The sequence below is a fragment of the Acanthochromis polyacanthus genome, chromosome 4 (genome assembly GCF_021347895.1).
Source record: "Acanthochromis polyacanthus isolate Apoly-LR-REF ecotype Palm Island chromosome 4, KAUST_Apoly_ChrSc, whole genome shotgun sequence".
Lineage (NCBI taxonomy): Eukaryota > Metazoa > Chordata > Actinopteri > Pomacentridae > Acanthochromis > Acanthochromis polyacanthus.
The window spans coordinates 25730286-25744894 of NC_067116.1; the positions used below are offsets into that span (position 1 = coordinate 25730286).

At 39.1% G+C, this 14609-nt stretch overlaps 1 protein-coding gene across 1 annotated transcript; it reads right to left on the minus strand.

The window, feature by feature from the left end:
- Nucleotides 1-6833: 6833 nt before the first annotated feature.
- hykk.2 (hydroxylysine kinase, tandem duplicate 2) lies at nucleotides 6834-14401 on the minus strand. The gene is made up of 5 exons (XM_022212287.2): nucleotides 14295-14401; nucleotides 12218-12541; nucleotides 10740-10882; nucleotides 10300-10480; nucleotides 6834-10054 (listed from the first exon to the last, which is right to left on the minus strand). Exons 2-5 carry the CDS (start codon nucleotides 12519-12521, stop codon nucleotides 9612-9614), a joined length of 1071 nt encoding a protein of 356 aa, XP_022067979.2. The 5' UTR covers nucleotides 12522-12541; nucleotides 14295-14401; the 3' UTR covers nucleotides 6834-9611.
- Between the last annotated feature and the right edge of the window lie 208 nt (nucleotides 14402-14609).

The following is a 14609-nucleotide window of genomic DNA, read 5'->3' on the forward strand; positions in this document are numbered from 1 at the left end:
AACCTTTTGTTCGAGAAAGGCTGCAAAAATATGCACATGTATGTAAAGTAACAAATAAAAATCATTCAAGTCCGGCAATGGCTGCTGCATATTTTTGAAACCATATTCTGATGTGAAAAGTGTCCAGATTGGTGGTCTTTGGAGTGTAAATTAAGTCTCTGATGTACTTTTTTAAAAAGGTGCCGTGCAGACCCAGTGCTCTGTTTTGAAATGCCAAGAGGATTAATGGCACTGATAAGTGGAATTGGCGTATTAAGTTAAGTCCTTTGAGTGTTGCCATTTCTATTTCAGCTATAATTTGTGGAACGCGGATTTAAAGTATTACAAAGACAAAAAGAGAAAAGGCAGAGGAGAGAGAGAAAGAGAGAGAAGGGATATAAAGGATGTAGTGCAAAGGTTCAGATATATTCCTCTCTGGGCTCACGGCGCTCCACTGCCAGTGGACTACAGCGAAACAGACGGAGAACAAACGTGAACACAGGCAGACATTCACAGACGCACACTGTGACTTTTTCTGCATGACTGGAGGTACATATCATGAGCTGCAGCGGGGGCAGAGGGCAGATGGCGCCTTTGAGGTGGGAGGTTGAAGTGTAGGAAGGTAGAAGAGGTGTGTGTTTACATGAAGCAGTGCTTGAAGGTGAGATTCAGCTAAAAACTTAAAAATACAAATAAAAAAACAGTTTTTTGGACAATTTCTTAAGTAGTAGTACATTTTCTCTAAGCTCCAGGCATGTACTTTGGTGAATTTCGGATGCAGAGACTGGTGTTCAACTCTGAGTCTTCATTCATAAGGCCTTGATTGGTTAGTAGCTCTTTAGGGCAAATTCCTACTAATGTCAGTTTTGTTGTTAAATGCCAAGATTTGCGCAATTTTACACTTTTGAAGACATATTTAATTTTTTATACAACCTACGCATTCTCCAGTTCAACACAAGATGTGAAGTCTCTTCCCACTTTCTAGGACTGTCAGAAGAAATTAATAAAGTTGTCTCAAAAACTTTACAGAATACAAATGCTTTCAAGTTTGAATGTGAGTCTAAAATACTAATATTAAAAAAAATGCAGCTTCAGTGGAGAATAAGTGTGGTGATGGCTCCATCTAGTGTTAAACCTCTTTTTCAGCACTACAGCTGCTGTGATGGAGTGGATGTTGGTGAGGAAGTTGATATTTGCACTCACTCATCTCCACCTTTTATAAGGTCTCCACTACACGCAGCGATGTAAGCCTGATAATATAAATTCAATTTAACAAACAATAAATATGCAGATTTGGTTGTTAATACTGACAGTATTTTAATAAAACACGCTGTTGTATGAGCGTGATATGATTTTGCAGTAACATGGCTGTGTTTTTCTACAGCATTTAATAATAATGCATTATGAAATCGTAGTACTCCATTATACATGCAAATACTGATGGTTCCCTCTTGTTCTAAAGTGAGGTGAATCTGCAGTTGTCAATGCTGTAAGTCACTAACAAAAACTCATAGTGGTCTAAGTTCTAAAAAGTCAAGAACAAGTTTTCATTTCGGTTCAATTCAGTTTTGGTTTTTTTAGGTACAATATTTCACAATGGAAATATTACAGAGAGAAACCCAATGACTCCAATAGCTTCCTTTGAGCAGGGGGAAGAAAAATCTCCCTTGGCCAAATGACTAAAGGGTCATCCTACAGTATGATGCAGCTTGAGGGATTAATTGTAATGCAAACAAGTTTTTGTGTTAAACACTTACTATCCTTGCACATAATAATTAAATACTGCACCTGAAAAATGAGTAAAAATGAAATATTTCACATTACTGTGACAATGTTGTACATGAAAGTGAACTATCTAACATAAAAACAGTTTGTTGACAGACATTCTGTTGATTTAAAATGTAAACCTCAGATATTATTTCGTCTCTGTCATGCTCATCCCTTATTGTACTGTTACTTGTCAGAGTATGTGCTGACATCTCTGAGCCATTTACTCTCAACTTCTTTCTTGGCCAGCTTCCAGAGTTTATTCAGAAGCCACAAGCTCCATTTTTTAGCTGTATACAGGATGTATTTTTCATTGTCTGGGTATTTTTTGGAATTGTACGGCCCATAAACCACAGACTGGCACAGTCATCCAACCACCAGCAGAAAGAGGCAATCTCTTTCAGCGTCACGGAGCTGTATGACGCTCTCCCAGCCTGCTAATATTGCTCCACCTACATCCAGCGGACTGTGATGTGACAAAAAGTGGTCAACTGTTCAATCACAGGCAGAGAGAGTCTTCTTTCTGAAAGGGGTTGCGGACAGCCTGTTTAGAACAGGTTGACCATTACAATTGCTTATACACACAAAATTAGCAGTCATCTAATTTTTTGCTGCGTTTCTGGACACCTGACAAAAATGCTCCACTACATTAACCTTTGTCTGTCTAAAAGTCCTACAACATAAACTGAAGGTTGCTTGTCTTAACCTTTTAATTTGACGTGCATCCTCTGGACATATGCCACAGAGACACCAAGCCAAGTCTGACAAAATTGTGTAATACTAGGCCGCAGTCCTGTGGGCTTGTGTGCAATAAAAGGAGAGAATTATACTCATAATAATTTATCACAGCGAGCACGGTGGTTGATCATAGTGATGATCCCACACAGAATTACCCCTAAGCTCACCCTATTTCTGTGTAGTGTTGCACGTGTGTTTTTAGTCTATTTCTTCTCATTGTTTTTCTTTTCTAACTTGCAACAATACGGCATGACTGTCACTGCTCTTATATCAGCGTTTTGTTTTGGGTTTTTTTGCCACAGCCGGCCGCTACTCTTAGAGAAAATGCTCTGAAAACTAACTGTATGCTGCCTACCCAAACAGCAACAAACAACACACAAACTTAGATCATGGAGAAGAAGGTCTTTCTCCAAAATCCTATCAACAGAATTTACTCTTGAAACATACCCGATGTAGTGTCTTATCCATCCTTACAATCAACTAGCCAACATGATACAGATCCCGTGTTGTGAGCTGAGCTTCTGCTATGGTGTTTCCAGACATCAGCCTCACACAGTAACTCCTACTGCCATGTCCACAGTGTGATAAAGGAGGAGCAATACAGAATACCAGCCTTTTTAGTTCAGTATTGTGGCATAATTATGTATACTATGATTCAGACGTTGAAATAAACATGCAGAGTTCATGTAATGCTGTTTAATTGCACTGTGCTTAGTTGCACTGATCGAAGTGTGTGCTTTCATGACATTAGATAGACAGAGCTAAATTGGTACTTAATTCCAGTTTCAATTGGTAAAAAAACATATCAGGCTGCAAACCCTAACAGTCTGTTCAGTTGTCCAGTTTTGATAAAGTTCATGCTACTTTTATGAAATGATGAAAGTGAATAAATTGTATTTCTGTGATCTGTGTTTGATTTCTGTCTTTTCTCCTGTCATCCAGATGTTCAGAGGGAGATGATGCCACATCTGGTCCAGCCGATGGAAGGTCTTGAAGTTCTCTGACTGAAGATGGTCCTCTGACTGGATTTAAGGTTCAGATGCTCAGTAACAAACTCCACCAATGAGCCAACAGGGAAGCTTTAGGTTTATTAGATGTTGCTATGAAGGTATCGCTGTTTTTATTTGTGAATGCAACATGCTCCAACTGAAACTAGAACTTAGAAGTAAATCCTTCCATCTGACAGGTTTTAGTTGCATTAATAACCTCATAACATTCTAGTTTTTATTCCGGTCTTGGTTGGAAATAGAATCTCTGTATTGATTCGGGTAAAAACTGAACTTCACAGCATGTTGGAGCAAAACAACCAGATAAAAAGTGTGATGGTGTTGGATTGTCAGAGCGTAATGTTGCAGCTCAAAGCAGCTTTTCTATCTCAGTTCATTCTGACATTCAGCTCTGAATCAACAGCAGATCCAGCTGATGGTGATCCATGCTGTGGAAGTCTCACATCTCCTGATTTAATGGAGCTACTTTGACGTTTTACACTGTTTATTCACCGACACTTTATTTAATAAAAGTCCCATCTAGATTTTATGAGGAATGTGATGTTTTAATTTCTCTGTGAATAACTGCAGTGTAATGGAACAGCTGGAACTGTAACATCTGTCCTGATATTGATCAGAATACTTCTGGTTAGCAGTCATCCCTGAAGTTTTACATTAAAATCTTTACTTTTGTTGTGAACTTTGGTAAGAAGCAGAAACTTTAGAGTTGCCATGGATACATGAGTGTTAAATTCTGTCCATGTTTTCATTTTGGGAAATGCAGTCCAGATGAGTTTGTTTTTACTGACAGCTACCATTCAGTCTGAGATATTAAAAATAAATAAATGTGCATAATGTGGAAATGAACAGATTTCATTTTTATTTATTCCGACAGCTGCTGCAGGTGAAGTTCCAGAATGTGGAGGAATTTAGTCTCACAATCACAGACAATAAATATTATCTGAAAGTCGGGTTATTGTTGTTTATCAGCACAATACAAAAAGATTCGTGTCAGAAATATTCCAGTTAAGACTCTAGAATATCATGATTTACGTAAATTTACCTCAATAATATGAATGTTCAGGTTAAGATTGTGCAGTGATATTTATGTAAGTTTAGCTGATTAAAGTTAATGACTCTGCACTACAATATTATTATTTAAATTTACATGATTATTATAATATTTAGGGTCAGACCCTACAGTATTGAGATTAAGAAATCAAATATTCTATAAAATGTAAATGCACTGAACTAATTTGGATACATTTATTTGACATAAATCTATCTAAATCAAAATTGTAATCATTTTTACTCCAAACATTTACTGGACTGATTTAAATATTAAAATCACTCCTTTCTAATCCTCTGCTGTACGTTCAAACCTGAGGCCTTAAATAGAAACACACAAGTATCTGCTTGAAGGAACTTCTGCAGAGTCCTGGTTCCACAACATGATGATAGAATTATAGACTAACAAAAGCTGCCTGAGAGTTTACAGGTTTTTTTTATGTAAGATTTCTTCAGTAATTTAATGAATTATCAGCAAAAATCAAGTGTTCATTTGATGAACTACATTTCCTCAAACATCCAGAATTGGAGCTCATATCTTTGGCAGCTGTAAAGTTTCTGCTCCTTCAAAGTTCACAACACAATGAATGAATTTCTGAAACACTCTGAATGCTGGAGAGCGTTTGATGCTGAAGCAGTAACCAGTTTTTCAGTTTCTTCTCTGGAGATGCACAATGAGGGACGTCTGCAGCGACGGAAAAGGAGTCACCACATCCTGACATGAGGAAAAAGATGACGGCTCGTCGCTGCGGTTCAAAGCCAACACCGACTACATGGACTTCTACTGGACCACACGGAGGCCTTCAAACCGGACCAACAAGTTCACGGCTCCCTGACTCATGGGTCTGAGGACGCCGCCGAGCCTCGGCCCAGCCGGCCGCCTGTCTGTGGGTGTTTGAGCGCTGAGTGGTTTGTGGATGCATTTTGTTTTTTAAATTTTATTAAAGGTTTGTGGATGCGTGTGAACGTGTCTGTGTTGAAACAGCAGCTTTTGACTCAGTAACGCCGGTAAAAACCAAGAGCTCCTTTATTTGTGACTTCCACGAAAAAAACTGATGAAAATAAGTTTGCCAGGGCTCTGACTGATAACAGGTTATTAAATAATGAAAACAATAGTTTAAATATTCCTTTAAACAATCCTTTTAGGTCCAAGTTTCCTTTACACTGACCTCTTGGTATATGTACGAGTATTTTGGGTGGAATATACCAATAAGCCCAATGTTCAAGGGCTCTTCTGGGAATATACCATTCAACCAACCTTTTTGGTAAAGGTTCAAGGGTGCTGGGTAGACTATACCATCTGATCAACCTTTTAGGTCTACATTGGAAGATTTCAGAGTAGAATATTACTCCAAACCATCCTTTAGTTCTATATTTAAGGTGGAATACTCCTTTACACCAAGATTTTTTGGTCTACATTAAAGGATTTAAGGTGGAATATTACTTTGAAAGAACTTTTTAAGTTTATGTTGTGTATGATTTAAGGTGAGAGATCTGTCAATTCTCTTCAGTTCAAAGTTTCAGAATCACCTCAGGAAACTGCAACAAACCTGTTAATTCACACGTCATTGAAACAAGTTCTTTCTATGACATTATTTTACAGAGGGAGTGGAGAGAGACGGAACGTGGAGACAAAGATCATAGGTATGAGCTGCAGCAAATGCTTTATCAACAGGAATTGCTCCAATGCAGATTGAATTTCTAAACAATTTTTCTGTTGCTTTGTACAGCATTTATAATATACATACACATACTTTCAACGACGTTTAGGCCAGGAGACTGTGAAGACTTTTCCAAAAGCTTAAGCTTGTGTTGAAGTAATTATTGCTAGATTATGAGGTCTCCTTTGGATCACTGTTAGAAGAAAGCCTTAATTCTTTTTGGAGTTTTTTTTTATTGCCTGGATGCTATTTATATTCACAATTTCCTCTGCCACTGCAATGATTCCTGTCACTTTGTGTCACACAACCAAAGAGCAGATTATTCCTACTACCAGGATTCACAACTAGCGATGTGCTCTTTTCGCAATTTTTTTGAGTCTTCATTCAAATCACTGTTCAAGTCACAGTATCAATACTTTTCATACAGTTTTATAAGACTTGAAAAATATGTCTGGTCATGAAGGCAGTTATATTAGTTACAAGAATTACAGTACATATTATCGGACACATTAACGGCCCTTTTTTCTACTGAAGGAAATGCAGCCAAAATTTCAAGTAGGATCTTGTGACGGCCACATGAGGGCAGCACTAAACCAGATTTTATTCAGTGCAGGAGGGAACACAATTGATGGGAAACATTTCAAATCCATTTATTTCCTTTAACAAAATGCTATGATATCATAATAGATCCAAAAGTCAGTCCAGAATTTGAGAGGTACAACGAGTGTAGCTCCTCTTTCAGTCCAAAAGCAGACAGACGTACCCCAACATTAGGGTGACCATACGTCCTCTTTTGCCCGGACATGTCCTCTTCTCAGAGGCTGTCCGGCCTGTCCGGCCGGCGTTTATAAAGTCCTTCAAATGTCCGGGTTTTTGATCCCCTAAATTCCACATAACGTGAAACCGCCGGCGCGGCGGCACAGCGCCGCGCTCTTGAATCGTACTGCGCAGCACTTAGAACCCATTCTCTTCTATCAGACAATTTCCACTGCACACGCTGCGGAGCGCCAGCGCCGCGTCTCTGAAGCGCCGGTGCGCGCCACGGCGCTGGAGATTCGCTTCCTCGCAGGCTGACAGGCAGGTAGGCACACTGCGAGAGAGCACTCGAACCGAAAGAAAACGCCGAAACGCAAATATCATTTCACTGATGAAATGCGAAAAAAAGTACCCCTGTTTTCGTCCGGGTCGTGTCAAATGGGAGGCAGAATGTACAGTCTGCAAAGCTGGGACTTATGTCTCTGTAGCTAATAAGAAAAGGAAAAAGAAGGAAAAAAGGACTGTTGACTTGAGGCATTATTTCTATATTTTTTTAATTTGCCATTAGACACATTATTTTGAAGAATGGGCTAACTGAACATTGAAGAATAGACTACCTCTCTTTTTTCTTTTTGTTTAATATTTTGAGGCATTATTTCTATTTTTACATAATTGATAATTGGGAGGTTATTTTGAAGAATGGTACTCTACCTCACTTTTCCTAACTAAGGTGTAAGTGTCAGACTTAAGAGAGATGATTATTTCTTATTTTGTTAAACATCTGAATACATGTGTTCCTACACAACTTGAGTCAATAACTATTAAAGACTAGAGCATGCCATATTTGTATGTGACTGATTATATTGTTTAGGAGAATTGCTTTAATTTAATAAATATACTATTTATAAAGCAACTGTTTGTGAGTGTTTTGGGCTATTTTTTGTATATCCAGGTAAAGTGTTCTTTTCTGGGGAATTCAGAATATCTGTTTAACTGAGTTTGAAGCACAGAAAGCCCCCTGACCCATGGGGGGGGGGGACTGAAAATTTTTCGCGCGAGCTGGAAGTGTGTCCTCTTTTCAGAGAAACAGAATATGGTCACCCTACCCAACATGTAAGACACAAAGGTCTTAAAAGGCAAGGACTTACATTACATTTAAAAGAGAGACCAAAAAGTGGTAGAGTAAATGTGATAAACATCTTGGATGTAAATGTAGTTTTTACCTGCGAGAAAATTGCACTGAGTTGTTACAGAAGCAGTGATTCTAAACACATATTACAATGCAGATCAAAGATCATGCAAATTACTTATTTACCAAACAGCAGATAAAAACTATAAAGAGGGGCAAAGAAAAGGTCAAGACTCTAATTAACAGCCACTAATGTTCCAGTTAATCATTTTCTGTAGAGTTGACCAAATACCTCTGTGTGTATTTCCTCTGGATCACAAAGACTCTGGGTGAAGTCCAAGTGTTACCTCTTTTACACACACAAAAAATGATTTGTTTCCTTGGTAAGAATGAAATAATTTGCACACTGTTGAGATTATGAGAAAAGCATGTAAAAATATATGTATGTATATTTCCACCTTGAATCTTAAACATTGAACAAAAAATAAAACAGTCTCTTTAAATGAGATAACTGAAACAGTATAAAAGTGTAAATGGGCATATTATCAACATCTTGACCCATTTGAAGGAGCAAACATTTTGAAAGTTTCGTCTTGTATGCACAACAATTCATATAGCCTAATGGAAATGTTGATCAGAGAAAATAAGGACAGCAGCTGCATCGAAGTGGACATCAACAGTTTCTTGTGTCAAATTCCCATTAAAAATATACATTACAAAGGTCACATTTTACTGTCAGAATGCACAATGTCTTGACAACCTTTACCTGTGCACAACTAGCGCAAACTGACTAAAGTAAAAGATTCAGTTTAAACTGATGTTTGCATCATGTAAGCTTTAGTAGCATTTGTTTTTTGTCACAAGGCAGCCTGACTTTAATATTCATAAACATGATTCGCACTTTTTGAATAAGTTGAACAAATGCTGTGATTGCACTTTTTACAGACAGTAATGGACAATACATGTTTTGTTCTATTGACTATTGTGGATTAAACTATTTTATATAGTGGGCAAATTTAGAAATAAAATAGTGCACAGTAAACACAGTGCACTATATTGTAAATTGACTGATTTATGCAAACGCATTGTATGAATAGAGACAATTAAATTCATTTGCTTTTAATGAGAAATCTCTGAACTTGTCAGACATATAATAAAATGAATCCCGTCTCCATACAAGTAGCCTACGACCAAACAGAAGAGCACCATGGTATGCATGTCCACTGAAGTGTACAAACCAATGATTTTAGGCACTTCTTTAACTTTGTTCAGTCTCGTAATGGCTATGATTAATGCTCTAACTCTTAACTACAAGCTTTGATTTACATATTAAGTTATTTACTACTCAGCATTTTTCTGTAAATGTTAAAACTTTTGTTATACAGTACATGATTTATTGTCACCATACAGTATCAAAACTTCTATCATCTATTGCTGTGCATCTTAACATTCTTCAAATAACACTTGATTTGGACCAATTATGGCTCAGAGAAATCACTCGAAGTATTTTTTCCCTTCATATATTTCTTACTTGCTGTCAGAGAATTGAGCAGCAGTCTGAAACCACACCTTCTCCACCTGCTCCTTTCCCAGTTCCCACAGCTGACGGACAATGAAGACCCCCCTCTTGGATGTAATCGTCAGATACTCTGCATTCTCTGGATGCAGGCTCACAGAGTGACGAGCTAAAAGCAAGGACTGGCAGAAGCGGCTCAGCACCAGCAAATACAGACAATCTTTTTCAGCCTCGTTGAGAGGAAGGACACTTTCCCACCCGGCGAGGACAGGCCCACCCACCTGAACGGGTTCAGGGTGCTCGATCATCATGTACATGAGGGTGATGGCGAGCTCGTGGATATAGTAACCATCGTTCATGTCCCCGAAGTCAAGGATGCCAGATATCCTGTAGCCGTCATTCTCATCAGGTTGCACGAGCACGTTGAGGTCATTGAAGTCGCCATGGTTAATGCCTTAGAAAAGAAAGAAATAAAAAGCTCGTATTTATGGGGGACCAAGACGCATTACATCAAGGACATAGCAGAACTCCATTGACTATAAACAGTCAGGGAGCAACGCTTGAACAAGGTCACTGCTGTTTCATGTGTTTGTATGAGCAGCTCCCCGTGTCAAAAAATAAAGTCTCTTAAAGTTTCTTACGTTCATCTAAATCTTTTACTAGAAAAAGCGTTTGATTGGATTTAGCTATAATACTCACACTTGCGGAAATTGGTGCGTTGGGGGTTCACAGAGATCTTGTGGTGATGAATGACAGATGTCACCACCTCCTGAAGAGGGTCACCATCCAATAAATGGACGTATGGCTCCAGGAGAGCCATGTTTGACAAACTCCATATGAAATTCTCCCTCTGCAGTACGCTAAGCTGAGGGTGCTCCATCTGGAAGAAAAAAAAAAGAGAGAGAGGAAGAAATGCAAGACACAAGTCAAATTAAAAACACCATTTTTATTATTTATTACCTGATGTGTACAGTTGTTTGACCAAGGCGAGCAAAGGACGTTTCAAGAAAATCTCTAAGTTTGTTCTTGCAGCACTTTGTTTCTACAATCAGGCATGCTATACGTGTTATGTGTATGCAAGTGGTTATACAAAACAATGCAAATGATGTAAAAGTTTCATAAGTGTGTCACTATTATACCTTATTAAGGATTATGTCCATTTTAGCTGCTGTCTTGCCAGTTTCATACAGTATCTGTGGTGTTAAAGGAACCTTGCAAATAGTGGCCCCCGGTAAATAAGTCAACAGCCGCACCAGGTACTTCTGACAGCCATAACCACAATCTGCCAAAAGTAAAGACAGAATTAGTAAACCGGCCACTGGCCTTACTCTTAGGCCTCCTGAGGTCTGGACCTGTGTGTTGTGGCCTTGATGGAGGGTGAAGTTATGAGTGTCAGAGTGTAGGAGCACTAATATTACCCGAGAGGTGAGCCTGCCATGGTCTGCTATTCTGCGTAAGATTGAAGCTACAAATGTTTTTTGCCTTGAGGCAGGATGTGTTAGTCGACCTCTTACTGGTCAAGCGGCAAATCATTTATCTTTATGAGCTCTTTCCTACAGCAACTAGCCCAGGGCAACTCAATGGCAACTACAAAGCACATTCACAAAAGCTCTCACACATATAGTACGTGTTGTATAATACATAATACACTACAGACATGTTCTTGTCAAATGCCAAACATGTTGCAAAAGTATTATGCAAAGCTCTGTAAACAATGCTTTGGTGGTAGGTGGGACATAAAGCAGCCAGGTAGCAGTGGCAAATCTGAGCCATTTATATAATAACAAATTATCTACCCAAACCTTCAAAACGGGAACTAGAAGTCTAGACAAAGCACACACCATTCTAAAACCCAACGTAAACATTACACTGCTTTGCAAATTTGAGCTAATGTCATCATGTAGCAACAGATATAACTGATAATTTTCATGGACCAATCATTTTTTTAAAATCTCATGTATTCAGATTTAGCGCAAACAGCTGCAGTATGTGTTGCTGTGTTGAAAGAATACCTTTAAATCACATCTTAGCCCATAAGAACCGAGACCCATTTTTCCTTAAAGGACTTAATGAGTTAAGGTCAGACATAAAGCTTTACAAGTAAGAGAGTGGGACACTCAAAGTGCTTGTTACACTGGTGTCACTGTGGGTTCTTATGGGTTAAATGTGGCATCCAAATGTTTTCTTCATGTTTTTATGAACAACAAATGTTTTGTGGTTAATCACCGTGATACTGAAATTCAAAGAAACAAGGCCCACTGTGAGAATAATCAAGATCTTTCAAGTTTTGTTTAAGCGTCATTAAAAAACTCAGTTAAAGCATATGTGAAATAAACCCTACTGTCATGATATATACCTGCACTATGTATTTAATTTGCATACAAACCACACACCTTATGAGAGATTCCAAAGTGAAGTGATGAAAATCATTTGAATGTCAAAGAGCACAGATAGAAGATAAAGCTGACAGGCAAACCCTAAAGGCAGGGCTACTGTGGGAAACACAGTGCTGTGGAACATGTTTCAACCGACATGAACGCAATTTTCTGTAGGTGTGTGATATGATTTCTGCATCTATGTATTGTGACATTAGAGGATACTCCTGTTGGTCTCATACCCATTTCTTCCACACTCATGAGTTGTCCTGAGGTGGTGGGCACGGCTGTTTGAGCAGGGAGTCCGTTCTGGTGGAGGAAGGTCATGGCATAGGTCTGCATCTCAATCAAGGCGGTGTTTTTACTGTCCTCAGAGTTCATGATCTTCAGGACGTACTCGCCACCCTCAGTGGAGGCAACATAGAAGTTCTGGTCATCGTAGCTGGGCAGTGAGTGAACTTTGGAGGCAGTCAACCTGAAGAGCCTCTTCACTATCTCAGACACCTGGGACTGGCTGAAGTCGGGCTTGACGTGCTTCGCTGCCATTTATGCTGAATGAAAAAAAACTTCAAACAGAAAATAAGTTTAGCTTGCACCAATTTGGAAGACAATTGCATAACCGTAATATATGATGCACATAACAATACCTAGATTTGTCTGAAACTTTTTTACATGCATTGCAGTAAGCTGAATGGCTCTATAGGATTTAAATTGCATATGTTGTTATTATCGTTTGATGTTCCTGTGGAATGGAGACTGTCTGAACTTTTCCCTACAGAGTATTAACTGCGGTCAAGTGAGCCGCCCGCACTCTGGGCGTTGCGCGGCTATTCTGTGTAATACGGGTAATGCGATCACAGGCGCTGAGCAGCCAGGCTGAGAGACGTCCGCTGCAAATACATCCAGTTATACAGATTTTGACTGTCCATATCTGGAAATCCTTAGGCGGTGACAAAGATCTCTCACTGTGGCTTTGTCAGGGGTCGTCCCAGCTACCACCTTGTACAATATCACCTGATTTTACTGTAGAATTTTAGATAAAATTAATGTCAAAAGTATGCTGCAATTTCAATCGTTTGTCCATAATTGCTGATTTTGACTATCCTTATCTCCAAATCCTTAGGCTGTGACAAAGATCTCTCACTGTGGCTTTGTCAGGGGTCATCCCAGCTACCACCATGTACAATATCACCTGATTTTACTGTAGAATTTTAGATAAAATTAATGTCAAAAGTATGCTGCAATTTCAATCGTTTGTCCATAATTGCTGATTTTGACTATCCTTATCTCCAAATCCTTAGGCTGTGACAAAGATCTCTCATTGTGGCCTTGTCAGGGGTCGTCCCAGCTACCACCATGTACAATATCACCTGATTTTACTGTAGAATTTTAGAGAAAATTAATGTCAAAGTATGCTGCAATTTCAATCGCCTACGTCCATAATGGCTGCTGCAGTTTCTGCTCCACCCTGCTACTTCCAGCTGCTGACTCACACCAAACTGCTTTGCCAAAGCCACAGTGAGAGATCTTTGTCACCGCCTAAGGATTTCCAGATATGGACAGTCAAAATCTGTATAACAGGATGGACTTTTGCCTCTGGACACTCTGGGGCTAACTAAGCTCTGGAATTATTGACATATTATGTCAATAAATCACGTGAAAAAGTTAAGTTTTTATCATGGCTAAGCTGAACTGAACTGAACTGAGTATCAGCCATGATGCATCAACACAACTGAAATTGCAACATACTTTGACATTAATTTTCTCCAAAATTCTACAGTAAAATCAGGTGATATTGTACAAGGTGGTAGCTGGGACGACCCCTGACAAAGCCACAGTGAGAGATCTTTGTCACCGCCTAAGGATTTCCAGATATGGACAGTCAAAATCTGTATAACAGGATGTATTTGCAGCGGACGTCTCTCAGCCTGGCTGCTCAGCGCCTGTGATCGCATTTCCGTATTACACAGAATAGCCGCGCAACGCCCAGAGTGCGGGCGGCTCACTTGACCGCAGTGAGTATTATAGGTTAACTTATTTCCTCTTCCTGAAGTACAGAAACAGTTACTAAATTATCTTTTTATCACGAAAGACTGCATTCCTGTTCTTTTAAAAACGCATTCCTGCCTCTGAACACACTGAAACTAAACAAACAGAAAGTGAAATGCTGGAACTCATACATCAGTAACTGCTTGCTATGCTAGTTAATGTTAGCACTCGTTTATAGACTGTATTCATTTAACAGAGGTGCGCTAGCTTAGTAAAATAACAGCCACAGCTGCCTACTGCAACAAAACGACTTTGTGAAGTTGGACTTACATCAGCTGCCGAGTAAAAACTCCTCGGGAACAAGCGGAAAGTTGTTGTGTAACGTATGAACATCTCAGAAATCCCATGGACGTTCACCGGTGTGCTAATAACAAACAACATCCGGTGGGATTTTTCAAAATACAACTAGGATCAGTAGTGAACAAAGCTAAACAGTAACACAAAGGATGCTAATAGTAAGTGTATTAGGACGCCTTCAGCATGTAGGGAATTTGTATTCTTTTACTTTGTTAAGCTATTAGAAAAGCATCGATAAAAATTCAGGAACTTTGGGCAGGTCATACCGGTATACTATCGTCAAGGTAG